The following is a 26,912-nucleotide window of genomic DNA, read 5'->3' as shown; positions in this document are numbered from 1 at the left end:
TTCAATCATGGCTGATGTTTCTCAGCCCCATTCTCCTGCCTTCCCCCTGTAACCTTTGATCCCCTTAGTAATCAAGAATACAGAATCAATAATCTCTTTCTTAAATACACTCAGTGACTTGATCTCCACAGCCTTCTGCAGCAATGTGTTCCACAGTTTCATCACTGTCCAACTGAAGAAATTCCTTCTCATCTCTGTTCTAAAGGGCTTGACTATGAGCCTGTGTCCTCGGTTCCTAATCTTTCCTACTAGTGGAAACATGGTCATAGACAGAGAGATGTACAGCATGGAAACAGACCCTTCGGTCCAACTCGTCCATGCCGACCAGATATCCCGACCCAATCTAGTCCCCATATCCCTCCAAACCCTTCCTATTCATATAGCCATCCAGATACCTTTTAAATGTTGCAATCATACTAGCCTCCACCACTTCCTCTGGCAGCTCATTCCATACAAGCACCACCCTCTGCGTGAAAAAGCTGCCCTTTAAGCCTCTTTTATATCTTTCCCCTAAACCTATCTCCATATACACTTCATCTATGCCTCTCAGTAATGTAAGTTTTGATGAGATCCCACTCATCCTTCTAAACTCTATCAAATACAAACAAAGAGTCCTTAACTGCTCCTCATATGATAAGCCCTTCAATCCCAGGATCATTCTTGTAAACCTCCTCTGGACCCTTCAAGACCAGCATGTCCTTCCTTAGATACAGTTTCCAAGATTCCTCACAATATTTCAAATGCATTCTGACCAGAGCCCCTTATATAGCCTCAGCTTCGCATCTCTAGCCCTCTTGAAATGAATGTTAACAATGCATTTACCTTCCTAACTGCCAAGTGAACTTGCAAGTTGACCTTAAGAGAATTCTGAATAGGACTCCTAAGTCCCATTGTGCTTAGATTTCTGAAGTCTTTCGCTATTCAGAAAATAGCCTGTCTTTATTCTTCCTACCAAAGTGCAAAACCTCACACTTTCCCACATTGTATTCCATGCCCACCCTCCCAACTTGTCCAAGTCCTTCTACAGGCCTCCCTATTTCCTCAACACTTTGTATCTTTGCAGATCACACAAACATAGCAGCATTGCCCTCAGTTCCTTTGTCTAGATCATTATTGTATAATGTGAATAATATTATGGACCAGACCAGACCCCCTCAAAATATTTTAGGAACATAGAACAATACAGCGCAGAACAGGCCCTTCAGCCCTCAATGTTGCGCTGACCTGTGAACTATTCTCAGCTTGTCCCCCTACACTATCCCAAAATCATTCACGATTTGTGAATCGATTTATGCTGACCTAATTTTTTCTTATTTTAAAGGTAGATGTGAAGTGCCGTGTTCCAGATGTGATGCAACTGGTCAAACTGTTCAATGTTAAGTAAAACACAATCCATTTAAACACTATAGTTAAAATATAAACAAAAGAAGAATTTAGAATAACTTAACTAATGGAAAATGTAACTGAATAACAGATACAGTACCTATCACTAATTAACTGTTTCAACATAGTAACATCCCATAAACATACCCTTTGGCTCAAGTCAAATCCAGATAAAATTCTCACATGCAGTTCTCCATTCCAGGAGGAAAATATCGAGAAAATTCAGAGAAAGTAACAGCTAGGAGACATTCATTGAAGTTTCCAACTCTTTTTAGACCCCAAAGGCTTCTGATGTTACTCAGAAATCCTGATCTGTGAGAGCTGGCCACACCCATTCAGGCTGTTTCTTTTTAAAAAGGAACCCAAGGCCTCCCAGGCTATTTATACAAGTGGTCTTGTAGCAAGCTCAGATCCTCTGCCTTACAACCGCTCCTCAAAAATAAACAGGACAAACTAACTCTTAAAGTGACAGAATCATAGAATTCCTACAGTGTGAAACAGGCCATTTGGTCCAACAAGTCTATACTGACCCTTTTGAAGAATATCCCTCCGAGACCCATTCCCTACCCCTATCGTCACAATAGTTATGGTCCCAACACAGATCCCAGATACCATCCTGATAAATACCCCCTTATCCCCACTCTCTGTCTTGTGCCAGTCAACCCATCCTCTGTCCTTGTCAGCATCTTGCCCCGAACACTATGAGCTTTTACCTTATTCAGCAGCCTCCTGTGTGGCACCTTGTCAAAGGCTTTCAGGAAATCCAAATAAATCATAACCACTGATTTTCCTTTGTCTAACTTGCTTGTTACCTCCTCAAAGAATCCTAACAAATTTATCAGGCAAGATCGCCCCTTGTCAAAGCCATGCTGACTCAATGCTATTTTACCATGCACTTTCAAGTACTCCACAATCTTATCCTTAATGATGGTCTCTAAAATCTTACGAATGACTGAATTCAGGCTAACCAGCCTACAACCTCCATCATCTGCCTCCCTCCCTCCTTGAACAGGGGTGTTATATTAGCCTCAACATCATCCTCAACACCATGAACTCTTGAGTTGTGTACTAACCTTTCAAGTGGTACCTTATCAAATGCCTTTTGAAAACCTAAATACACTAAATCTACTGGGCCACTTTTATCCAACCTGCTTGTTACACCTTGAAAGAACTTGAATAAATGTTCCAAATTTTATAAAATTATGTTGACTCTGCCCATTTAATTTTCTCAATATCCCATAGTAATCTCCTTAATGATAAATTCCAGCATTTTCACTGTGACAGATTTTAGACTGACAGGCCTGTAGTTTTGCTGCTCTGTCTTATCTTTCTCTCTTGAATAGAGGTGTTATACTTGTACTTTCTAACCACTGGGACATTTTTTCAGAATCATGGGCATTTTGGAAGTTTGTAACCAATGGTCTTTGGATGTAGACCATCAGGTCCAGTGAACTAGCCATTCCTTAATCTCTAGTTTACCTAGTATTAGTGTACCAGTTATCAATGTGTACCAGTTACCAATGTGCATCAGGTTATGTCGTGTACCACTTTATATTGTGTAGCATTTAATATTATGTGCTTGATTTCTATTCTTTGGATGTTTGATTGTATTCAGATAGTGAGCATTGCTGGGTACTCCCATCTTTGAAACCTGAAGAAGAGTTACTGGACTCAAAACATTAACTCTGTTCTCTCTTGACAGATGTTACCAGACTTGCTTAGTTTCTCCAGCTTTTTCTGCTTCTCTTTTGAAATCTAGCTGCTGGGTTACGTTATGTAATAAATGCCACTCTAGATGACGTTAAAAATCACACAACACCAGGTTATAGTCCAACAGGTTTAATTGGAAGCACACTAGCTTTCGGAGTGATGCTCCTTCATCAGGTGATAGTGGAGGGCGCAATCCTAACACAGAATTTATAGCAAAAGTTTACAGTGTGATGTAACTGAAATTACACATTGAAAAATTGATTGTCTGTTAAGCCTTTCATCTGTTAGAATACAGTGATAGTTTCACTTCTTTCATGTGTTAATCACAAAACCTTTTTTTAAAAAAGTTGCATTCTCGGGTTAGCTGTTAACAATGGTGATAGCTAGACAATATGTTGAAGGTGTTGGCCCCCTGTGTTCTCTGTCTATGACCTGATGTTTAGATTGATTGTAATCTAAAAAGTGAGATAACAGAGTTTTACATAAATTCATGCAGTTTTTGAGCTCAGAGTTCTACATGAATGCATGCAATTTTTGAGCAAAGTACAATGTAACCCTGCAAGTACAAATTCACCCCACAAAATATATGTGTGCATGTGGGTCTTTGTCTGTCTATGTTTGTCTGTCTGGGTTGGGGGTTGTGAGTGTGAGAAAGTGTATGTGTGTGTGTGTAGTGAGTGCAGAGTGTCTTAAATCTGTGAGGGGGTGCATGTGTGATTGTGGTAGTGTGTGTGTCTGTAAGGGTGTGTGTGGGTGTCTGTGTGCGCGTCTATGTGTATGTGTGTCCGTGTGTATGTGTATAGGAGCGCCTGTGTGTGTGTGAGAGTGTGTGTGTGTGTAGGAGTATCTGTGTGTGTGTATAGTGCATTGTGGTCACCTGTAATGTGACATGAACCCAAGGTCCCAGTTGAGGCCCTCCCTATGGGTACCGAACTTAGCTATCAGCCTCTGCTCGGCCACTTTTCTCTGCTGCCTGTCCCGAAGTCCACCTTGGAGGATGGTCACCCAAAGGTCCGAGGCTTAATGTCCTGGACCACTGTAGTGTTCCCCAACTGGGAGGGAACCCTCCTGTCTGTTGATTGTTGTGCGGTGCCCATTCATCCATTGTCGTAGCCTTTGCTCGGTTTCCCCAATGTACCATGCCTCCGGGCATCCCTGCCTGCAACGTATAAGATAGACAATGTTGGCTGAGTCACATGAGTACCTGCAGTGGTCCAGGACATTCAGCCTCGGACCTTCGGGTGACCATCCTCCAAGGTGGATTTCGGGACAGGCAGCAGCGAAAAGTGACCGAGCAGAGGCTGATAGCTAAGTTCGGTACCCATAGGGAGGGCCTCAACCGGGACCTTGGGTTCATGTCACATTACAGGTGACCACCATTGTACTATACACACACACACACGCACACACGCACACGCACACACACAGATACTCCTGCACGCACACACACAGACACAGATACTCCTACACACAGGCGCTCCTATACAGACGGACACACATACACACAGACGTGCACACAGACACCCACACACACCCTTACACACACACAGACACCCACACTCACACATGCACCCCCTCACAGACTTAAGACACTCTGCACTCACTACACACACACACACATACACTTTCTCACACTCACAACCCCCAACCCAGACAGACAAACATAGACAGACAAAGACCCACATGCACACATATATTTTGTGGGGTGAATTTTGACTTGCAGAGTTACATTGTACTTTGCTCAAAAACTGCATGAATCCATGTAGAACTCTGTTATCTCACTTTTTAGATTACAATCAATCTAAACATCAGGTCATAGACAGAGAACACAGGGGGCCAACACCTTCAACATACTGTCTAGCTAACACCATTGTTAACAGCTAACCCGAGAATGCAACTATTTTAAAAAAAAGTTTTGTGATTTACACATGAAAGAAGTGAAACTATCACTGTATTCTAACAGATGAAAGGCTTAACAGACAATCAATTTTTCAATGTATAATTTCAGTTACATCACACTGTAAATTTTTGCTATAAATTCTGTGTTAGGATTGCGCCCTCCACTATCACCTGATGAAGGAGCGTCGCTCCGAAAGCTAGTGTGTTTCCAATTAAACCTGTTGGACTATAACCTGGTGTTGTGTGATTTTTAACTTTGTACACCCCAGTCCAATACCGGATCTCCAAATCATGACTCCAGATGAAAGTTACAAATACTTGGCTCCAGTGTTCCATTCTCCACAGCCTAGATACCTGAGGAATGACATTGTGTACTGTTTATCACTGTGTGTTATGCCAGCTTTTTGTGTCACATTGTATTGTCATGTGTTATCAGCATGTTAGCTTTATGTACTTGTTGGATATGTGTACCAGGGTAGAATTACATAGCAGTTTGCAATTTCTACAGATTACCATTGCATATAAGTTAGTGTTGTTTACTACTTAGTGTGTACTACCTAGTATATCATTTAGCACCAATGTTCATACAAACTTTGAGAGAAAACATTGAATATTTTCAAAGAGGAGTTAAATATAGTTCTTTAAAGCTGAAGGGATTAAAGGGTCTGAGGAGAATGAGTTGGATGATCAGCTGTGATCATATTGAATGGTGGAGCAGGCTCAAAGAACCAAATGGGCTCCTCCTGCTCCTATTTTCTATGTTTCTATGCCACACTATGAGCGAAATAGGAATCTCTAGTTGATGCCTCATCTCTTGATTTTTTTTCAAGGGCATTGGGATGAATTATGGCAGTACTGACTGATACCATCAAACTGGACCACTCGTGGCGGTGAGCTCAGGGTGGATGGTGGCAAAGCTGTGAGGTTGGCTGCTTGCTCAAGTTCGCAGCTGCAAGGACTGGGATCCGGTGTATTCACTCTGGTGTGTTTGATCACTTCGCAGATTCTTGGGAGGTGCCTTTTGAGGAGATCTCGGAGCTGCAATGGCTGGGGAGCGGAGCCCAAGGAGCTGTGTTTTTGGGGAAATTCCGAGGTGAAGACGTGGCCATTAAGAAAGTGCGGGAACAGAAGGAAACAGACATCAAGCACCTGAGGAAATTGAGACATCCCAATATCATCGCATTCAAGTATGGCTTACATCCACTACGTTGGGTTGGGGGGGCTGGGAGACATGCACATTCCCAACTGAGCTTTACAAATAAACATCCTGAGGATATTGGAATTGATGGCCAGAAAATGACCTTTAATCTCTGACTTTTGGGTTGGAATCTAACCCGCACTGATGGGATGAGACTGTACTGGGGCTGTTGGACTGAGAGGATGTTGTCAAGTGTAATTGTGTCCTTTCATTGCAGTTCCTACCTTAGTAGGAAGGAAGTACACCAAACTGGGACAACTAACAAAAAGCCACTTATAGCAAAATCTGGCCATCTGAGTGAAAGGTGATGTGTCACTGAGTGGGACTGAACACAAGGCCTCATATAAGAAGTGTGTCATTGTGACAGTCTTTAGAGGGTTTATTCTGTAAATAACCCCGTTCCGTACCTGTCCTAGAAGTGTTTGATGAGGACAATTTACAGAGAGCTTTAATCATGATCTAACCCTGTGTTGTCCCTTGTCCTGGCAGTGTATGATGAGAACTGTGTTGAGGAAGCTTTACTCAGAATCTAAACCAATGCTGGCAGTGTTTGATGAAACAGGGCCAAGGGGTCTTTACTTTCAGTTTACATTTAGTTTAAAACAGTAGAGGGGGCTTTACATTGTATGTAACCCTGTGCTGTACCTTTCCTGGGAGTGTTTGGTGGAGACAGTGTCAAGGGAGCTTTACGTTTCATTTACTTGTAGTTTAAAAGTGTGGGAAGAGCTTTACATTCCATTTAAAGGAGTGGAGGGAGTTTTACTAAATATTGAACTCCATGCTGTCCCTGCCCTGAAAGTGTTTGATGGGAGCAGCTTAGAGGCAGCTGTACTTGCAGTTCAAGAGTGGGGGAAACTTCACTCTGTGTCTAACCCTGTGCTGTCCCTATCCTGGGAGTGTTTGATGGAGGACAGTTAGAGGGAGCTATACTCTGTATCTCATCCTGTGCTGAACCATATGTAATGTACAGGGTGGGTAGTGTGGGTGAACAAGAGAGATTTGGGCAACATGAATTGTTATCCAAAGTTTACAGCTGACCTGAGATTCTCAATCACGTCGATTTGAGCTGGTCATTGTCAGGAAACTAATCCGAAGCATCTGGTTTGCAGTGTCCTGTATGCCAAAATGATGAATTTTCCTTTCTCACTAGGGGCGTGTGTACCCAAGCACCATGTTACTGTATTATTATGGAGTATTGTGCCCATGGCCAGTTGTATGAGGTTCTACGAGCAGGCCGTAAGATCACACCACGACTGTTGGTGGATTGGTCCTCAGGAATAGCCAGTGGAATGAACTATCTACATTTACACAAGATCATCCACCGAGACCTCAAATCACCTAAGTGAGTAAAAGGTGTTTACTCTCAACACATGTATGTATGTCTGCACGTACACACGTATATAACAGCTTGGACATCCATGCCCATTGTGAAAAGTACCTGTCTACATAAAATTAATCTAGGCATTGGAATAATTAAGGTAGAGTCACCATAGTCTTACCAGGGCATGGGGCTACTCTGATTAGAAAGAGAGACGACTTGGTGTTGGTTTAACCAGAGGGTCACTACTCAAGCGAAGGGAGAAGTTGAGGAGGAGAATCCTTCCTGGTAACCTCAGCTGGTGTGGGAGTTGAATCCACTCTGTTTTTGCATCACAAACCTGCCATCCAGCCAACTGAGCCAACCTGACTCCCCACTCACTGGAATGACTGGCTAACCTGGCACACAAAGATTGGCGTCAACATTTATTCTATTTGGCCTCTGCTCGAATACAGGCTTGTTGTTCAGCCGATGCTTCATTCTGAGCTTTTTGGTGGGTGTTTCCATCAGTGCTGGTTTAGTACGGCCTTTCACTCTCCGGAATTGGCTGAAGAGAACTGAACAAGGACAGGGAATTGAACAGGCACTGTCATTGTCCTTCTGAACCCCAGGCCAGGCACACAAACATAATGGCAGAGGAGAAGCTTGTTCAGCCCATTGTGAATTGAATTGATCTATTGTCACGTATACCGAGGCATAGTGAAAAGCTTTATTTTGTGAGCAATCCAGGCAGACCTCCCCAAAACACTAAAAAATAGAACCGTGGTTACCAGCACTTGCCTACAACACTTCAAATGCATGTCCAAGTGGTTTTTAAAGGCGCTGAGGGGTTACTGTCTCCTCCTGCCTTTCAGGCAATGCATTTTTGATCCCCATCACCCTCTGGGTGTAATCCTTCTCCTCAACCCCTCCTCGATCCTTTTGTCAATTTCTACACGTGAAGACAAATTAGTTCATTCTATCCACTCTCTCTGGGCCCCTCATAATTTTACGCACCCAACTCCATTGAATTTTCTCTCAGCTTCCTCTGTTTCAAAGAACGATGCAGAACCTACTCAACTTTCCAACTGGGTTTAATCTTCCCCATTCCTCATAGTGTTCTCAGAAATCTCCTCATTGAATGCTTGGGTGTGATCCCATCATCCTTGTGAGGGCCAGAACTGTATTACCAAGCAAGGGCAAGCCCAAAAGCCATGAAATTGCTGAAGGCCAACCTGGCTAGGCAGGGGTATCATCTTCACCTCATCCCTGGGTGGTCTGTCCTCAGCTTGAAATCCAGGGTGTGGTTACCCGAAAGCTAGCTGTTCCAAATCAATGCGTAACACACTTTCAGCATGACCTCCTTTATATTCCAGGCCTCAGTAACACTGGGTGACATCTATATGCTCTCTTCATCGCCTTATTTACCTCTCCTGTGACCTTCAGGAATTATGGGATAGGCATTCCAAAGCTGCTCTGCTCCTCTGCAGTTCTCTGTATCTGACAATATAATGTCCTGCCCTTTCCTCCTTGCTAAGTGCACAACCTTACTCTTCTCTGAACAGAATTCCATTTCCCACTTTTCTGCCCAGTTGAATAATCTTTGGATATCATTTCTGCAGTTTCCTTCAATGCTACGCCAGTTTGTGGCGCCTACACTTAATTCTAAAAAATTCAGGTAGCACAATAAGTAAAGGGCTTAGACCTCTGCAAAACTCCACCTCAGGGTGGCATGGTGGCACAGTGGTTAGCACTGCTGCCTCACAGCGCCAGGGACCTGGGTTTGATTCCAGCCTCAGGCGACTGTCTGTGTGCAGTTTGCACATTCTCCCCGTGTCTGCATGGGTTTCCTCCGGGTGCTCTGGTTTCCTCCCACAGTCCAAAGGTGGAGGCCAGGTGAATTGGCCATGCTAAATTGCCCATAGTGTTCAGGGATGTGTAAGTTAGGTGAATTAGTCAGGGGTAAATGGAAAGTTATAGGGTAGGAGAATGGGTCTGGGTGGGTTACTCTTTGGAAGATTGGTGTGGACTTGTTAGGCCAAATGGCCTATTTCCACACTGTAGGGAATCTATGATAAATAGTCTTCTTTTACAAATCTTGACCTCTAGTTTCCCTTGGGTTCTATTCTTGCCCCCAAACCCCACTGCCATTTCTATGCTATCCCCTCAGCAGCATTAACAGAAAGCAGAATGTTAGGTTTTTACATGAATACTGACAATTGCCAGCTCTATCTCACTATTGCCTCTCTCGACTTCTCCATTGTCATAAGAACATGAGAACTAGGAGCAGGATTAGGTAATTCAGCCCCTCAGGTCTCTTCTCCCATTCAGTACGATCACATTGATCCCATCTCGGCCTCAATTCCAATTTCCTCCCCGCCCCGTTATCCCTTTAACCCATTACTAATTAAAAATCTATTTCCTCCTTAGATTTACTCAATATCCCAGCATCCACCACATTCGGAGGTAATGAATTCCACAGATTCATGACCTTCTGAGAGAAGTAATTTCCCCTCACCTGCTTTAAATCTGTTGTGTTTTATCCTAAAACCATGACCTCTCATTCTAGATTGCTCACATGACGACCTCTCCATGACTACTTTGTCAATTCCCTTTAGCATCTTACGTACCTCAATTAGATCTCCTCTCATCCTACAAATTTACAGTGAGTATAGGACAAAACTGCGCAATCTCTCCTCATAAAACACACCTTTCATTCTCTGAAGTTAATCTGGTGAACCTGTCACTAAATTATCAGGCTGTTTATTTGACATCCAGTACTGGAAAAGCAGAAATTTCCTCTGACTGAATAACTGGGAAACTAAAGCCAACTACGCTGTTCCTTAGCTAGCATCTTCTTCCCTCCCCCAGCAACTGTCCGAGTTTGCTACCTTGCTGTCACTTCTGATGCTGGGGCGTCACTCTGACATATTTCTGTGCTGTCTTTAACACTGTCTGTTAAAGACTCCTGAGTTTGAACCGGACTCTCCTGGCACTGTTTGTGCCTCCGCTCATCTGTTGTTGAACAACCACACCAAGGAAATTGTTACCTCGGGGATTTGACTGTTCTCCTGGCTGACCTCTCACATTCTCCTCACTCGAAATTTTAAAGTTCTGCAACCCTAGTCCTAACCTGCCTCACCTTCACCCATTGCTGCTGTGCTCTCTCACCTACCCAGATTCCCAGGTAAGCAACAGTCTTGCTTGAGTCCTTGTGTTCCGATCCCTTTGTTGTCTTATATTCCTCGCCCTCCCTGTAATCTTCTACAGGCCTCACGCCACAACCCCCTCTTGAGATAGCTGCGTTGATCTGATTCTGGTTTCCAGGGCATCGCCAATTTAAATTACTCAACAATTAACCTTTCCTCATTGAGTTCTGAAGCTCTGGAATGCCCTCACTAAACCTCCCCAATTCTCAAACCTCATTCTCCTTGTGTAAGAATGATGGACTGTCACTTTAAGAGTCTGATCATGTGATGGTGATGATGTCACTATAATGAATGCACTGACCAATAAAGGGAAGCTTACTAAATGTCTTTTTCACTATTCTATCTACTTGTGATTCAACTTTCAAGGAACTAAGAACCTGCACTGCAAGAACTCGTTGTTCAGCAACACTTACCGTTAAGTGTGTAAGTCCTGCCTGGATTTCCAAAATGCAGCACCTCACATTTATCTAAATTAAACTCCCATGTGCCAGTCCTTGGCCCATTAGCCCATCTGATCAAGCTCCCACTGCACTCTGAGGTAACCTCCTTTGCTGTCCACTACACCTCCAATTTTGTTGTCATCTGCAAACTTACTAACTATACCTCCTATGTTCACATCTAAATCATTTATATAAATGACAAAAAGCAGTGGACCCAGCACCGATCCTTGTGGCACACCGCTGGTCACAGGCCTCCAGTCTGAAAAGCAACCTCCACCACCAACCTCTATCTTCTACTGTCAAGACAGTTCTGTATCCAGATGGCTAGTTCTCCCCGTATTCCATGTGATCTATAGATCATGTCCCCCACTCTGCCCTCATCACTCCTCTTTATTACTTCTTCATAAAACCTCAAATCAAATTAGTGAGATGTGATTTCCCACACATAAAGCCATCTTTACTATCCTTAATCAGTTCTTGCCTTTCCAAATACATGTACATCCTGTCCCTCAAGATTCCCTCCAACAACTTGCCCACCACTGATGTCAGGCTGACCGGTCTATGATTCCCTGGCTTTTCCTTACCATCTTTCTTAAATAATGGCACCACATTGGCAAACCTCTAGTCTTACAGCATTTCACACCTATCGATGATATAAATATCTCAGCAAGAGGCCCAGCAATCACTTCCCTAGCTTCCCACCGAGTTCCAGGGTACACCTGATCAGGTCCTGGGGACTTATCCACCATTATGCGTTTTAAGGCATTCAGTGCCTCTGTAATATGGACGTTTTTCAAGATGTTGCAATTTACTTCCCAATGTTCTCTGTCCTTCTCCACAGTAAACACTGATGCAAAATACTTGTTTGTACCTCCCCAATGTCCTGCGGTTCCACACAGAGGCTGCCTTGCTGACCTTAGAGCCCTATTGTCTCCCTTTTGTTCTTAATGTATTTGTAAAATCCCTTTGGATTCTCCTTAACTTTATTTCCCAAAGCTATCTCATCTCCTTTTTGTCCTCCTGATTTCCCTCTTAAGTATACTGCTACTGCCTTTATACTCTTCTCGAGATTCACTCGATCTCTGTTGTCTACACCTCATATATGCTTCCTTCTTATTCTTAACCAAAACCTTAATTTCTCTAATCATCCAGCATTCACTACACCTACCAGCCTTGTCTTTCACTCTACCGGAACATACTGTCTCTGAACTCTTGTTATCTCACTTTTGAAGGCTTTCCACTTTCTAGCCATCCCTTAACCTATGAACATCCCCACCCTCAATCAAGTTTTGAAAGTTCTTGCCTAATACCATCAAAATTGGCCTTCTCCCAATTTAGAACTTTAGTTTTTGGACCTGGTCTATCCTTTTCCATCACTATTTTAAAACTAATAGAATTACGATCACTGGCTCCAAAGTGCTCCCCCACCGCTACCTCAATCACCTACCCTGCCTTATTTCCCAATTGCAGGTCAAAGTTTGCACCTCCTCAGGTAGATACACGCACAAACTGAATCAGAAAATTTTGCTGTACGCACTTAACAAGTTCCTCTCCATCTAAATCCTTAACGCTATGACAGTCCCAGTCTATATCTGGAAAATTAAAATCCCATTCCATAACCACCCTATTATTCTCACAGATAACTGAGTCTCCTGACTATTTTGTTTCTCAGTTTCCCGTTGACTAGTGGGAGGTCTATATTACAATTCCAATAACATGATCATCCCTTTCTTAATTCTCAGTTCATAGAACAATACAACACAGAACAGGCCCTTCGGCCCACGATGTTGTGCCGAACATTTGTCCTAGCTTAAGCACCCATCCATGTACCTATCCAATTGCCGCTTAAAGGTCACCAAAGATTCTGACTCTACCACTCCCACAGGCAGCGCATTCCATGCCCCCACCACTCTCTGGGTAAAGAACCCACCCCTGACATCTCCCCTATACCTTCCACCCTTCACCTTAAATTTATGTCCCCTTGTAACACTCTGTTGCACCCGGGGAAAAAGTTTCTGACTGTCTACTCTATCTATTCCTCTGATCATCTTATAAACCTCTATCAAGTCACCCCTCATCCTTCGCCGTTCCAACGAGAAAAGGCCTAGCACTCTCAACCTATCCTCGTACGACCTATTCTCCATTCCAGGCAACATCCTGGTAAATCTTCTCTGCACCCTCTCCAAAGTTTCCACATCTTTCCTAAAGTGAGGCGACCAGAACTGCACACAGTACTCCAAATGTGGCCTAACCAAAGTCCTGTACAGTTGCAACATCACTTCACGACTCTTGAATTCAATCCCTCTGCTAATGAATGCTAATACACCATAGGCCTTCTTACAAGCTCTATCCACCTGAGTGGCAACTTTTAAAGATCTATGAACATACACCCCAAGATCCCTCTGTTCCTCCACCTCACTAAGAACCCTACCGTTAACCCTGTATTCCGCATTCTTATTTGTCTTTCCAAAATGGACAACCTCACACTTGGCAGGGTTGAACTCCATCTGCCACTCCTCAGCCCAGCTCTGCATCATATCTAAGTCTCTTTGCAGCCGACAACAGCCCTCCTCACTATCCACAACTCCACCAATCTTCGTATCATCTGAAAATTTACTGACCCACCCTTCGACTCCCTCATCCAAGTCATTAATAAAAATTACAAACAGCAGAGGACCCAGAACTGATCCCTGCGGAACTCCACTTGTAACTGGGCTCCAGGCTGAATATTTGCCATCTACCACCACTCTCTGACTTCGACCGGTTAGCCAGTTTTCTATCCAATTGGCCAAATTTCCCTCTATCCCATGCCTCCTGACTTTCCGCATAAGCCTACCATGGGGAACCTTATCAAATGCCTTACTAAAATCCATGTATACTACATTCACTGCTCTACCCTCATCCACATGCTTGGTCACCTCCTCAAAGAATTCAATAAGACTTGTAAGGCAAGACCTACCCTTCACAAATCCGTGCTGGCTGTCCCTAATCAAGCAGTGTCTTTCCAGATACTCATAAATCCTATCCCTCAGTACTCTTTCCATTACTTTGCCTACCACCGAAGTAAGACTAACTGGCCTGTAATTCCCGGGGTTATCCCTATTCCCTTTTTTGAACAGGGGCACAACATTCGCCACTCTCCAGTCCCCTGGTACCACCCCCGTTGACAGTGAAGACGAAAAGATCATTGCCAACGGTACTGCAATTTCCTCTCTTGCTTCCCACATAATCCTAGGATATATCCCGTCAGGCACGGGGGACTTGTCTATCCTCATGTTGTTCAAAATGTCCAACACATCTTCCTTCCTAACAAGTATCTCCTCTAGCTTACCAGTCCGTTTCACACTCTCCTCTTCAACAATACGGTCCCTCTCATTCGTAAATACTGAAGAAAAGTACTCATTCAAGACCTCTCCTATCTCTTCCGACTCAATACACAGTCTCCCACTACTGTCCTTGATCGGACCTACCCTCGTTCTCGTCATTCTCTTGTTTCTCACATACGCATAAAATGCCTTTGGGTTATCCTTGATCCTATCCGCCAAAGATTTTTCATGCCCTCTCTTACCTCTCCTAATCCCTTTCTTCAGGTCCCTTCTGGCTATCCTGTATCCCTCCACTACTCTGTCTGAACCCTGTTTCCTCAACCTTACGTAAGCCTCTTTCTTCCTCTTTACAAGACATTCAACCTTCCTCGTCAACCAAGGTTCCCTCACACGACCATTTCTTTCCTGCCTGACAGGTACATACATATCAAGGACACGTCGTATCTGTTCCTTGAAAAAGTTCCACATTTCCACGACATCCTTCCCTGACAGCCTATGCTCCCAACTTATGCTCCTCAGATCCTGTCTTACAGCATCGTAATTACCCTTCCCCCACTTGTAAAACCTACCCTGTTGCACGCACCTATCTCTCTCCATAACCAAGGTGAAAGTCACAGAATTGTGGTCACCATCACCAAAATGTTCACCCACTAACAAGCCCATCACTTGTCCCGGTTCATTACCGAGTACCAAATCCAATATGGCCTCCCCTCTGGTCGGACAATCTACATACTGAGTTAGAAAAGCTTCCTGGACACATTGCGCAAACACCGCCCCATCCAATCTACTTGATCTAAAGAGCTTCCAATCAATATTTGGGAAGTTGAAATCGCCCATGACTACTACCCTGTGGCTTCTGCACCTTTCCAAAATCTGTTTCCCAATCTGTTTCTCCACATCTCTGCTGCTATTGGGGGGTCTAGAGTAAACACCCAACAAGGTGACTGCACCTTTCCTATTTCTGACTTCAGCCCATACTACCTCCAAAGGCAGATCCCCCTCGAACTGCCTTTCTGCAGCCGTTATACCATTTCTAATTAGCAACGCCACCCCCCCTCCTTTTTTACCCCCCTCCCTAATCTTACTGAAACATCTGTAACCAGGAACCTCCAACAACCATTCCTGTTCCTCTTCTATCCACGTTTCCGTGATGGCCACAACATCTTAGTCCCAGGTACTGATCCACGCCTTAAGTTCCACCCAAATAACTTGCCTGGACGTACTCCCAGGAATTTCCTTCCTAACTACAGCCGTAATGTTATCCCTCATCAAAAATGCCACTCCCCCACATCTGTTACCACCCCCCCCTTTCTACAGGGAAGAGGTGAACTGTGCAGAAGAAGCTCATCACATGCTGCACCCTGAAGGAACACTGGTGTATTACTAAGAAAACTTCTCCATTGAAATCTCAGCTTTTCAACTGTTCATTTGGCTATCTCCCATAGTGCCTCCTTATGTGCCTCAATATATCCATGCTTTGTGTTATAACTCTCCTATGAAGCTCCTCCAGACACTTCATTCCAGTGTGGGCACTATGTCAATGCAATCTGCTTTCATTGCCGTTAATTTCTGCCACTGAGAGTGTTCTGGAAACAATTTGCCATTCCTCTCTGATCCTAAGAACTTTTACTTTTTTTGTCCATTGGTCAAGTGTGACCTGTTCAATGGCCTTGCATCAAATGTCTTGCCTTCTTTATGTCAAAAAACTTCCAATGCATTAGTCAGACGTGACCATCCCTTAATCCATGCTGCACAGTCCTTATTCATTCCTGTCTCCTTAAAAGATGGTCGCTCAGAACTTTTCCTAATAATTTGCCCATCATCAAGATTAGATTGACCGACCTTCCCTTCCTCCCTTTTTAAATAATGGTACACTAAAGACAGCTCTCCATTCCAACAGAAACAGGCCTTTAGACACAGAACTGGACAACAATGGTTGGAGCCTTTACTACTTAGAGTCTCCTTTTAGGTTTCCCTTGATTTTATGTTGTCCGTATATTTTCATGTTCTCATTGTTTTCCTAATTTCCTCGCCCTTGCACTTTCTATTCTCCTCTGGTTTATGTACAGTATTAACTTCTCAGTTTCTGAGAACAGCTTTAATTTAACCTCAATCTGCTCTATTTGTTGTTTGACCTCTAGCTTCAGGAGTTCCCTATTTTTCTTGGTTGCTCTGAGCCTTCAGTATCTCGTCATCAATGCCTCCCACTGTCCTGACACTTCAATGTTCCAGTCACTCTGGCCAGTGACACCTCAGTTTGGTTAAGTTGGTCTTTCCCCACCTGTCAAACTCTTGGTCGATCTTTGTCCTTTTTCATAACGACTCCAAGTTTAACTGAGTTCTGACCTTGACTATGTACTTGCTCTTTCATCTCCCCGTTTGTTTGCTTTTGGAGTCTAATGTTGGACCCACCCAACAGTATGACAGCCCTGTTTCTGCTCTTCACTGCAAACCACATCGCCAGATTAAATGATCTATCTGGCATATCATTCCTCTTCATTGTTGTCATGTTTTTTTAATCCAGTATTGCAATCTGTTTGCTCTCTGCTGTCTGAAAACCTTGTGAATGGGAATGTCGAGATGATCTTCATGCCCTTTAGATTGCAGTCTTAATTTCTGTAGTAGCCATGGCACCTTGTTTACAGCCTTGAGTGATTGTCTGTCTGTGTGGAGTTTACACATCCTCCCAGTGTCTGCGTGGGCTTCCTCCGGGTGCTCCAGTTTCCTCCCACAGTCCAAAGATGTGCAGGTCAGGTGAATTGGCCACGCTAAATTACCCATAGTGTTCACGGATGCGTCAGTTAGGGGTAAATGTAGGGGAATAGGTTTGGGTGGGATACTTTTCAGAGGATCGGTGTGGACTTGGGCCAAAGGGCCTGTTTCCACACTGTAGGGATTCTTTGTTCTATATGTGCTTTCCATCAGACTTAGGAGCAGCAGTACACCATTCAGCCTGTCAAGTCTCTACTCCCCATTCAATGAAATCTTGGCTGATGATAATCTTCAGCTCCACTCTGTTGCCTTTTCCCCATAACCCCTGATTTCCTTACTGATTAAAAACCTGTCTGTCTCAGCCTTGAACATACCTAATGACCTAGCCTTAGCAGCCCTCTGTGGTGAAATAAATTTCACAGATTCACTATTCTCTGAGAAAAAAAATTCCTCCTCATCTCTATGTTCAATGGGCAAGCCCTTACATGGATGATTGAACTCTAGTCTGAGAGTCCCCTACAAGGGGAAACAACCTTTCATCATCTACCAAATCAAGTCCCCAAAGAATCCTGTAGGTTCCAGCAAGATCACCTCTCACTCTTCCATATTCTAACAAGTACAGGACTCCTCACAGCCTCAGCACACCTTGTCTTTTCCAGTAGGTCCCTTACCTTCAACCCCACAGAGGCATGATGAATACATGAACACCAGTAGGCGCACAAATATGTGAATACAAGCACAATATGCAGATACGTGTGCAAAAGACCAAAACTGTCCATAAGCAGATACACACAAATGTGTGTATCTGCATACAGAAACATGTATGTGCACATACCTCAAATGTACATGCACAGGCTGGCATTGATTCAAATACTCAGAATATTTATATATGGAATAACATATCCAAGGAGTGAGTTAAAGGCTACATTGTAAATATAGGGATTTAGACAGGTTAAGGAACTGTGCAAGAATGTGAGCAATGAAATACAATGTTGAAAAATGTGAAGTTATCCATTTTGGTGGGGAAAGATAGAAATCTAGAGTGTTTCTGTAATAGTGAGAAGTTGGAAAGGGTTAATGTCCAAAGGGACCTGGATGTCCTTGTTCACCAATCCCAGAAAGTCAACATGCAGATGGAGCAAGCAATTAGGAATCCAAATGGATATTGACCCGTATCGCAAGAGGAGGTGTTAAGTCTGCCTATAGTTGTATAAAGCTTTAGTGAGACTGCAGCTGGGGTGCTGTGTACAGTTCTGTCCTTCTTATCTAAAGAGGGATATACTTGCCATAGAGGGAATGCAGCTGATTCCTGGGTTGGTGGGACTGACCTCTGAGGAGAGATTGAGGAGACAGGGTATTCCCGACAGTTTAGAAGAATGAGAGGGGATTTTGATTAAACATGCACAATTCTTACAGGATGGACAGGGTAGAAGCAGGAAGAATGTTTCTCCTGTCTGGGGATGGGTTCAAGAACCAAAGGAACAAAATAAGATTTGAATAATTTAAGACTGAGACAAAGGGGAATTTTCTTCACTCAGAGGGTGGTGAAAGTTTAGAATTCTCCATCTCAGAGACTGTGGGGACTCAGTCCTTGAGACTTGAGAAAGTTAGCAATCTGTGTTTTTCCCTTATTATAGGGCAATATAAATGATCAATTGCTTCCCAGAGATTAAAGATATCTGGAGTAAAGGCATGGGATGGGGAAATGAAGGTAGAAGATTATCCCATGATTTCTTTGAATGGGCTAGAGGAACTAAATGCCTTCTCATCTCTCAATTTCCTATGTTCTCCCACATGTAGCTCCATTATCCCTTTCCCTAGTGAAATCCACATATGTATGGATGACAACAGATCTTTTACCCTCACTAAACCACCCCCTCAATTGTGCCCACATTAAAAAGTTGTCTCGACTGCTACGTTATAGTGGGTGTTTGCAGGATGCCAGTTGGCGTGAGGTTTGGGAGATTACTCAGCTGCTGGGATTGGAGGGTCTGAGTTATAAGAAGCAGCTGGATAGGTTGGGACCTTTTTCACTGCAGCATAGGGGGTTGAGGGGTGACCTTATAGAGGTCAGTAAAGTCATGAGGGTTGTAAATAAGGTGAATAGCTAAGGTCTTTTCCCTGGGGTAGGGGAGTTCAAAACTAGGGGGCATATTTTTAAGGTATTCTGAGGGCAACTTTTCACAGAGGGTGGTTCATATGTGGTATCAACTGCCAGAGGAAGTGGTAGATGCAGGTACAGTTAGAACATTTAAAAGACATTTGGACAGGTACATGAATAGGAAGAGTTTATGGGTCAAACTCAGGCAAGTTTTGGAACCTTGGTAAACATGGACGAGTTGGATCGAAGGGTCTATTTTCGTGCTGTATGATTCTAGGATGGGTAAGTAGGCAGAGTAGAGGCAGGATTGAGGGTGGTGGTGCTGACTGACAGCTCGGTTTTAGCAGGTCACTTGGTTTAAGGCCTCTGGTCCCTTTCCTCTCCTGTTTCAGCGTCCTGGTTACCCATGACGACACTGTGAAGATCTCTGACTTTGGCACCTCCAAGGAGCTGAGCGACAAAAGCACCAAGATGTCCTTCGCTGGCACTGTGGCCTGGATGGCACCTGAAGTGATTCGCAATGAGCCTGTGTCTGAAAAAGTGGACATTTGGTGAGTGAGTGAAGTGTGTGGGGGGATTTTAGGCTGGCAACTAAGGGTGGTCTGGTAGCACAGTGCCTTAGAGTACCAGGGACCGGGTTCAATTCCAGCCTTGGATGATTGTGTGGAGCTTGCATGTTTTCCCTGTGTCTGTGAGGATTTCTGCTGGCTGCTCCAGTTTCCTCCCACAGTCAAAAGATGTACAGGACAGGTGGATTGGCCATGTTAAATTGCCCCGTAATGTCCAGGGATGTGCAGGTAAGGCGGATTAGCCATGGGAAATGTGGGGTTATGGAGATAAGATGGAGGGCAGAGTCTGTGTGGGATGTTCTTTGGAGGGTCAGTGCAGACTTGACAGACTGAATGGCCTCTATCTACTGTGCAGAGATTCTGTGATTCTATCCTATAACCTGATACGGCGAATGGGGAGTTAAGTTGTGAAAACTAGCTCCCATCTGATGACCAAATACAAAAAGAAAGTTAGCAATTTGTGTTTGTTCCCCTATTATGGGCAATATAAAATATTAAAGTTGGATGTAGCTGGTAAGGCAATTTGTCCATTCCTATCTGCCCCTCGAACATGGAATTATCAGGAATACAGATAATGTTCTGAGGACCAGGTTCAGATCTCATCATGGAATTTGAATTTAATAAAAAGAAATTTGAAATTAAATATCTGGCTGATACATGACTCCAGACCCACAGCAATATGGTAGACTCTTAACTGGCTTAGGAAGAATTTATGGGTCAAACTCAGGCAAGTTTTGGAACCTTGGTAAACATGGACGAGTTGGATCGAAGGGTCTATTTTCGTGCTGTATGATTCTAGGATGGGTAAGTAGGCCAAGTTAGTGAACAAGATGGATTTTGACATCCAACCACAATTTCTGAGATTGGCATATAATTTCAGACAATTTTTTTTAAGTAGGTGCCCTGTTAGGATTTGAAACAGTATCCCTACAGCATTAGCCTGGACCTCTGGAATACTGTTAGAAGTCATATGACACCAGGTTATAATCCAACAGGTTTATTTGAAATCACAAGCTTTCATAGTGCTGCCCCTTCATCGGATGAAGTGAAGTGATCCCAGTCCAACCCAGCACCTCCACACTCTGGAATACTAGTCCAGTGATAGTGCCACCATACGACCACCTCCCCAGTTCTATCCATGTGTACAAATGGGAGGACGTGGAATTCATTTCCCCAGTTAATTAATTGTAGCAGAAAGTAAATATGTCAATGCCCAAGATGATTTGGATCAGGGGATGTAGCAATGTGAGCAGGCGATGACTGACTGTCATATCAGTGTTACCTCCTCGAAATCTGTGCAGATCTTAGTGTTAGAGTGTCACGTGTTCCGCTGCTTGTGTCCCCTGTCTGGCGCAGGTCGTTTGGGGTAGTGTTGTGGGAACTTCTGACTGGAGAGGTGCCCTACAAGGACGTCGATTCTTCTGCTATCATCTGGGGAGTGGGCAGTAATAGCCTGCACCTACCTGTCCCATCCACCTGTCCCGATGGCTTCAAGATCCTCATGAAGCAAACCTGGTGAGTGATTTTCCCCCTCTTCCCCCACCCCCACCCTATCCCTGAGGCTGAGCGTCAACATTTGCATACAAGGAGTCAACTAAGAGAATAGCAACCCTGTTCTGGTGCCATTCCTCGAGAGTGTGTTTGGGTAAAAGGGAAGGGGCGAAGGAGGAGAGGGAAAGAGAGAAAGAGGGTTGAAGAGAACAAGAGAGGAATAAGGAAAGAAAGAGCTGGGTGAGGATGAGAGAGTGCACCCAGGCTGGAGGAGTGGGAAGAGAGAGAAAATGAGCTTGCCAAGGATGGGGATTGGTGTGGGGTGGGGGAGGGGAGGAGAGGGGTGGGGGGAAGAGAAACTGAGATGGAGAAGGGGAGAGAGAAAGATTGGGGGGAGGAAAGAGAGGGGGGGAGCCATGATGTGGTGGGGAAGGAGTTTGTGTGTGTGTGTGTGTGTGTGAGACAGAGAGAGAGAGAAAGCGCCAGAATTCTAGGTGGAGAGAGAGGGTGAGGGAGGAAAAGAAAGAGAAAATAAACTTGCTCAAGTTGGAGAGAAAGAGAGTGCTCAGGATAGAGGGAGAGACAGAGCGCGCTATGGGTTACACTAAGAAGGGGACATGAGAGAAAGAGAACACCACAGCAGAGTAAGAGCTGTTTCTCAGTTCCTGGGTTTTGACAGGGCTCCAGATCGTACAATATGGGCTGGAGTTGATGGAGACTGGTAGAATAGCCCATCTGTAACTGAGTGGCATGGGGAGAATACAGGAGCTTCAGGAACTTCACTGGGGGAGGACAGAATATTGTGTGAGGCAGTCTCCTCCTACGCAGAGCTGGGCTGGACTCCTATGCAACACAGAGTATGGGTGAACTGAGATTAGGGGGGCATTGATACAATTCTAATGGTGCCCAGTGGACCTGCCCCAGATTCTCCTGGGGATTACATGCTGCCTGCTATTGCTGTTTGAACAGAGCTAAGCTGTACTCTCACTGCAGTCGAGATTGTAGGGAGGATGGGTACTTGGAGCTGACTGGCACACTGCTGTGTCATTGTATATCATTACCCTACAGTGACTACATGTAGCAGTACAGTACAGTAATAATCCAGAACAATGTGCCTTTCTCTCTCTCATTTTCTCTCCCATGCTGCACTGTTTCTGTTCCTTCTGTTGTCTGTGTTTTTCTGTCTCTTTATCTTTCTATCTCTCTCCTTCTCTGGTCTGATTCTCCAGTACAGTGCATTGTCAGTTTGCTGATGTTGTTTGAAGCTGTTCCTCTGCTCTCCTGTAAAGTTCCCTGAGCACTATTCCCAGGGGAGCAGTGAGTTCTCTTTGTTGATTTGACCAGTATTTGTCGCTCAAGCGACACCATTCAAAGCATTCCTGCCAGTCACTCTTTGCAGGGATGCCCTGATGAAGAGCTCATGCTCGAAATGTTGACTCTCCTACTCCTTGGATGCTGCTGGATCGGCTGTGCTTTTCCAGTGCCACACTTTTCGACTCAGTCACTCTTTGCACACTGGCTATCATGGTTCCCTGTGTAACAGCCAGTATCCTCTCATAGTCAGCTGTAAATACTCTGAGACTTCCGAATGCTGTCAGAAGTGGTTTCAAATATTTCATGCTTTCCTTTCTACCCTCTTCTTCCCACCCCGCCTTCTCTGTTCCACATCCTCTCCCTCTATCCTTCTCTCCTGTGTCTCAGTTCTACTCTTTTCTGCTTTTATCCTTTTGTGACTTTTTGTGTCACTGTCTATCTCTCTCCTTCTATCTCCACCTCTTGCTCTTTGTCTACCTATCTTTGTCTCTCTCCTTTTATGTGTCTATCCCTCCTCCTTGTTTGTCTCCATTCTCGACTGGCCCCTCCCCACCCCGATCCCAGCTCTATCCTTCTCTCTCTTTCCATTCTACTCTCTCTGCCTTGGACATTACTGACTCCCCCCCCTATCCTCCCTGCCTCCTTCATTGAACTGTATGGGCCTGCTCTCACCTGCTATGTTCTGATACAGCACTATCACTTTGATGTCACCCACACCCCAGGGACTGAACGATCCTCAAACCCTCACTCCACGTTCTAGTCTATTTCTCAGCTACAAACTGCCCCTGCCCCATCACTCAGGATGCCTAGCTCTGGCTGACCAGTGCCCCACAGCCCTTTAGAGTCATAGCGATGTACAGCATGGAAGCAGACCCTTCGGTCCAACCCGTCCATGCCGACCAAATGTCCCAACCCAATCTAGTCCAACCTGCCTGCACCCGGCCCATATCCCTCCAAACCCTTCTTATTCATATATCCATCCTCTTAAATGTTGCAATTGTACCAGCTTCCACCACATCCTTTGGCAGCTCATTCCATACACATACCACCCTCTGCATGAAAAAGTTGCCTCTTAGGTCTCTTTTATATCTTTCCCCTCTCACTCTAAACCTATGCCCTCTAGTTCTGGACTCCCCGACACCAGCGAAAAGACTTTGCCTATTTATCCTATCTATGCCCTTCATAATTTTGTAAACCTCTATAAGGTCACCCCTCAGCCTCCGACGCTCCAGGGAAAACAGCCCCAGCCTGTTCAGCCTCTCCCAGACCTCCATGAGCAGGAACTTCCTCCAAAACAATACTGAGATGGACAAGACCATTATCTACAGTCACTACCACAATCGCTGTGCCTCTGTATCCATCCCTCCCCTTGGTCATTTTATGCATGCTGGGTTCACATGTCTCTGTGAGATGTAATTCAGATTGTCCTTGTATAACATTCCCATTCTCTTGATGTTCCTTTGCTGCTGAAACGCCTGCATCAAAAGCTTTAGTTCCAGGAGTCAAGACTATTCCAAGAACCCACCAGACCACTCTCCAATCATCCACCCTGCTTCAATCCTAACTTGCACCCGCTCTCACTCATCAGACCCTGGTCTACATTAGCTCTGGAGTCTGGCTTCAATATTCTCCTCTTTCATTTCCAATGTCTCAATCAACTTTGCCCTTGCCAATCTCTGTAACCTAGCTCTCAAGGCTCCAACTGACCTACAGTACCTCTCTGATTTACTTTGCTTCCTGGGCCTGAAACTCTGAAATTCCCTCTTGAAATCTTGCCACACCTCATTCCTTCCTCATTAAAACATACATCTTTGATCAAGTTTTTTTCATTTCCTATCCTAGGCGTGCATTTTAGGGCTTAGTTCCTGGTATTTTGAGGAGCCCTGCAATGTTTGCTGCTCTTTTTTCTAAATGCAAGTGTTGTGTCTCTGTTTTTCTCACCAACTGATTTTTAATTTGTCTGAAGATAAAATTAGTAAATCACATCTTTGTTATTGTTTGTTCCCATTAATGTTCCCATTTAGGGCGGCACGGTGGCACAGTGGTTAGCACTGCTGCCTCACAGCACCAGAGACCTGGGTTCAATTCCCGACTCAGGCGACTGACTGTGTGGAGTTTGCACATTCTCCCCGTGTCTGCGTGGGTTTCCTCCGGGTGCTCCGGTTTCCTCCCACAGTCCAAAGATGTGCAGGTCAGGTGAATTGGCCATGCTAAATTGCCCGTAGTGTTAGGTAAGGGGTAAATGTAGGGGTATGCGTGGGTTGCGCTTCGGCGGGGCGGTGTGGACTTGTTGGGCCGAAGGGCCTGTTTCCACACTGTAAGTAATCTAATCTAATCTAATCTAATCCAATCTAATGTCAAAATTATCCCGACAGTCTTGCTGTATCTCCCTCCCTTCCAGTTTCTGTCTGTCTGCATTATTCTCTTTTTCTGTCTCTGTCCTCTTGAATCAATCACTCTTCTTTTCCCCGTTCTTGAGTTTGTCTCACTATGACTTTAACCCCCACCCCCCGTATCTCTCTCTGTCACTTACTCTTTATTTCCTGACACATCCCAGTTTGTGTCTCTCCCTCGCTGTCACTCTATTTCTCTATCTCACTCTCTGTCTGTCTCACTATCCATTTCCCTCCCTCTATGCTTTCGATCTCTCACTGTGTCCCTCCTTCCCTCCCTCTTTCTCTGTCTCACTCTCCATGTCTTTCCCTCCTTGTACACTGTCTGCCTCTTCTTCCCTGTACACACACGCACTTTTTCTGTCTGTCTCTCTCTCTCTGTCTCACCCACTGTCTCCCTCCCTTCCCTGAACACACTTTCTCTTTCCATCTGTGTACCTGTCTCTCTTACTCTCTCCATCACCCCCCTGCATTTCTGTACACTCATGTACTCTCCCTGTGAGTCTCTATTCCTCAATATCTGAGTAAGGGGGTGGGTATGCACGTTATAAAAGACTTTAGCAGGCAGATCTTGTTTTGAGTGATTCAGAACCTTTGGGAAATGCAGTCCATGTACAGAAGACAAAGACAGAGGATGGCAAGCTCGCGAGTGAAGTTATACAGTTGATAAAGGAGCTGCTCTGTACTTTCAGGCACTGTAAACCTCGCAACCGACCATCCTTCCGGCAGATCCTCCTTCACTTGGACATTGCATCCGCTGATGTGCTGGGCACCCCCCAGGAAACCTATTTTAAATCTCAGGTAAGTGAGCAGGAAGACAGTCAGCGAGAAAGAGACCTGCCCCCCCTCATGCTTGGATATTCGTGGGGACATTATCCCCATATCCCAACCAGTCTTAGAGATCCAGTCATAGAGTCATAGAGACATACAGCATGGAAACAGACCCTTCAGTCCAACTAGTCCATTCCAACCAGGTATCCCAACCCAATCGAGTACCACCTGCTAGCAACGGCCCATACTTCTCCAAACCCTTCCTATTCATATACCCATCCAAATGCCTTTTATATGTTGCAATTGTAGTAGCCTCCACCACTTCCTCTGACAGCACATTTCATACACATACCACCCTCTGCGTGAAAAAGCTGCCCCTTAGGTCACTTTTAGATCTTTCCCCTCTCACCCTAAACCTATGCCCTCTAGTTCTGGATTCCCCCACCCCAGGGAAAAGACTTTGTCTATTTACCCTATACATGCCCCTCATGATTTTATAACCCTCTGTAAGGTCACCCTCAGCCTCCAATGCTCCAGGGAAGACAACCCCAGCCTATTTAACCTCTCCCCATAGCTCAAATCCTTCAACCTTGGCAACATCCTCATAAATCTTTTCTGAACCCTTTCACAACATCTTTCCAATAGGAAGGAGACCAGAATTACACGCAATATTCCAACAGTGGCCTAAACAATGTGCTGTACAGCCGCAACATGACCTCCCAACTCCTGTACTCAATACTCTGACCGATAAAGGAAAGCATACCAAACACCTCCTTCACTGTCCTATCTACCTGCGACTCCACTTTCAAGGAGCTATGAACCTGCACTCCAAAGTCTCTTTGTTCAGCAACACTCCCTAGGACCTCAACATTAAGTGTATAAGTCATGCTAAGATTTGCTTTCCCAAAATGCAGCACCTCATATTTATCTTATTGGGAAAAATGGACACACAAGTGGGAACATCAGAGAGCAGATGTGGCTGTGCTGCATTCCGTAGTCAAAAGAGCATGCTCCCAGCTTCCCAACCTGGTGACCAGAATGAGGTTTTGTCAAGCTGCCCTAGAGCTGGTCTCCTAGCAATGAGGGAACATCTCATGTA

At 44.7% G+C, this 26,912-nt stretch overlaps 1 protein-coding gene across 11 annotated transcripts in view; it reads left to right on the top strand.

Annotated features, from left to right (window-relative positions):
* The window catches only part of map3k13 (mitogen-activated protein kinase kinase kinase 13), a 160,438-nt gene that overhangs the window by 106,357 nt on the left and 27,169 nt on the right, over nt 1–26,912 (top strand). For all 11 annotated transcript variants that reach the window (XM_087988940.1, XM_043693384.2, XM_043693388.2 and 8 more), the window contains 5 exons: nt 5,996–6,179; nt 7,341–7,532; nt 19,668–19,826; nt 21,201–21,359; nt 25,735–25,843. In XM_087988940.1, coding sequence (XP_087845066.1) covers nt 5,996–6,179; nt 7,341–7,532; nt 19,668–19,826; nt 21,201–21,359; nt 25,735–25,843 — 803 coding nt within the window. The remainder of the gene's footprint in view (nt 1–5,995; nt 6,180–7,340; nt 7,533–19,667; nt 19,827–21,200; nt 21,360–25,734; nt 25,844–26,912) is intronic.

The sequence above is a fragment of the Chiloscyllium plagiosum genome, unplaced genomic scaffold (assembly GCF_037043375.1).
Source record: "Chiloscyllium plagiosum isolate Xiang-an unplaced genomic scaffold, Cpla_swu_hap1 HiC_scaffold_7, whole genome shotgun sequence".
Classification (NCBI taxonomy): Eukaryota; Metazoa; Chordata; class Chondrichthyes; order Orectolobiformes; family Hemiscylliidae; genus Chiloscyllium; species Chiloscyllium plagiosum.
The sequence above is the reverse complement of the archived record's forward strand: the minus strand, read 5'-3'. Positions and strand labels throughout refer to the sequence as shown.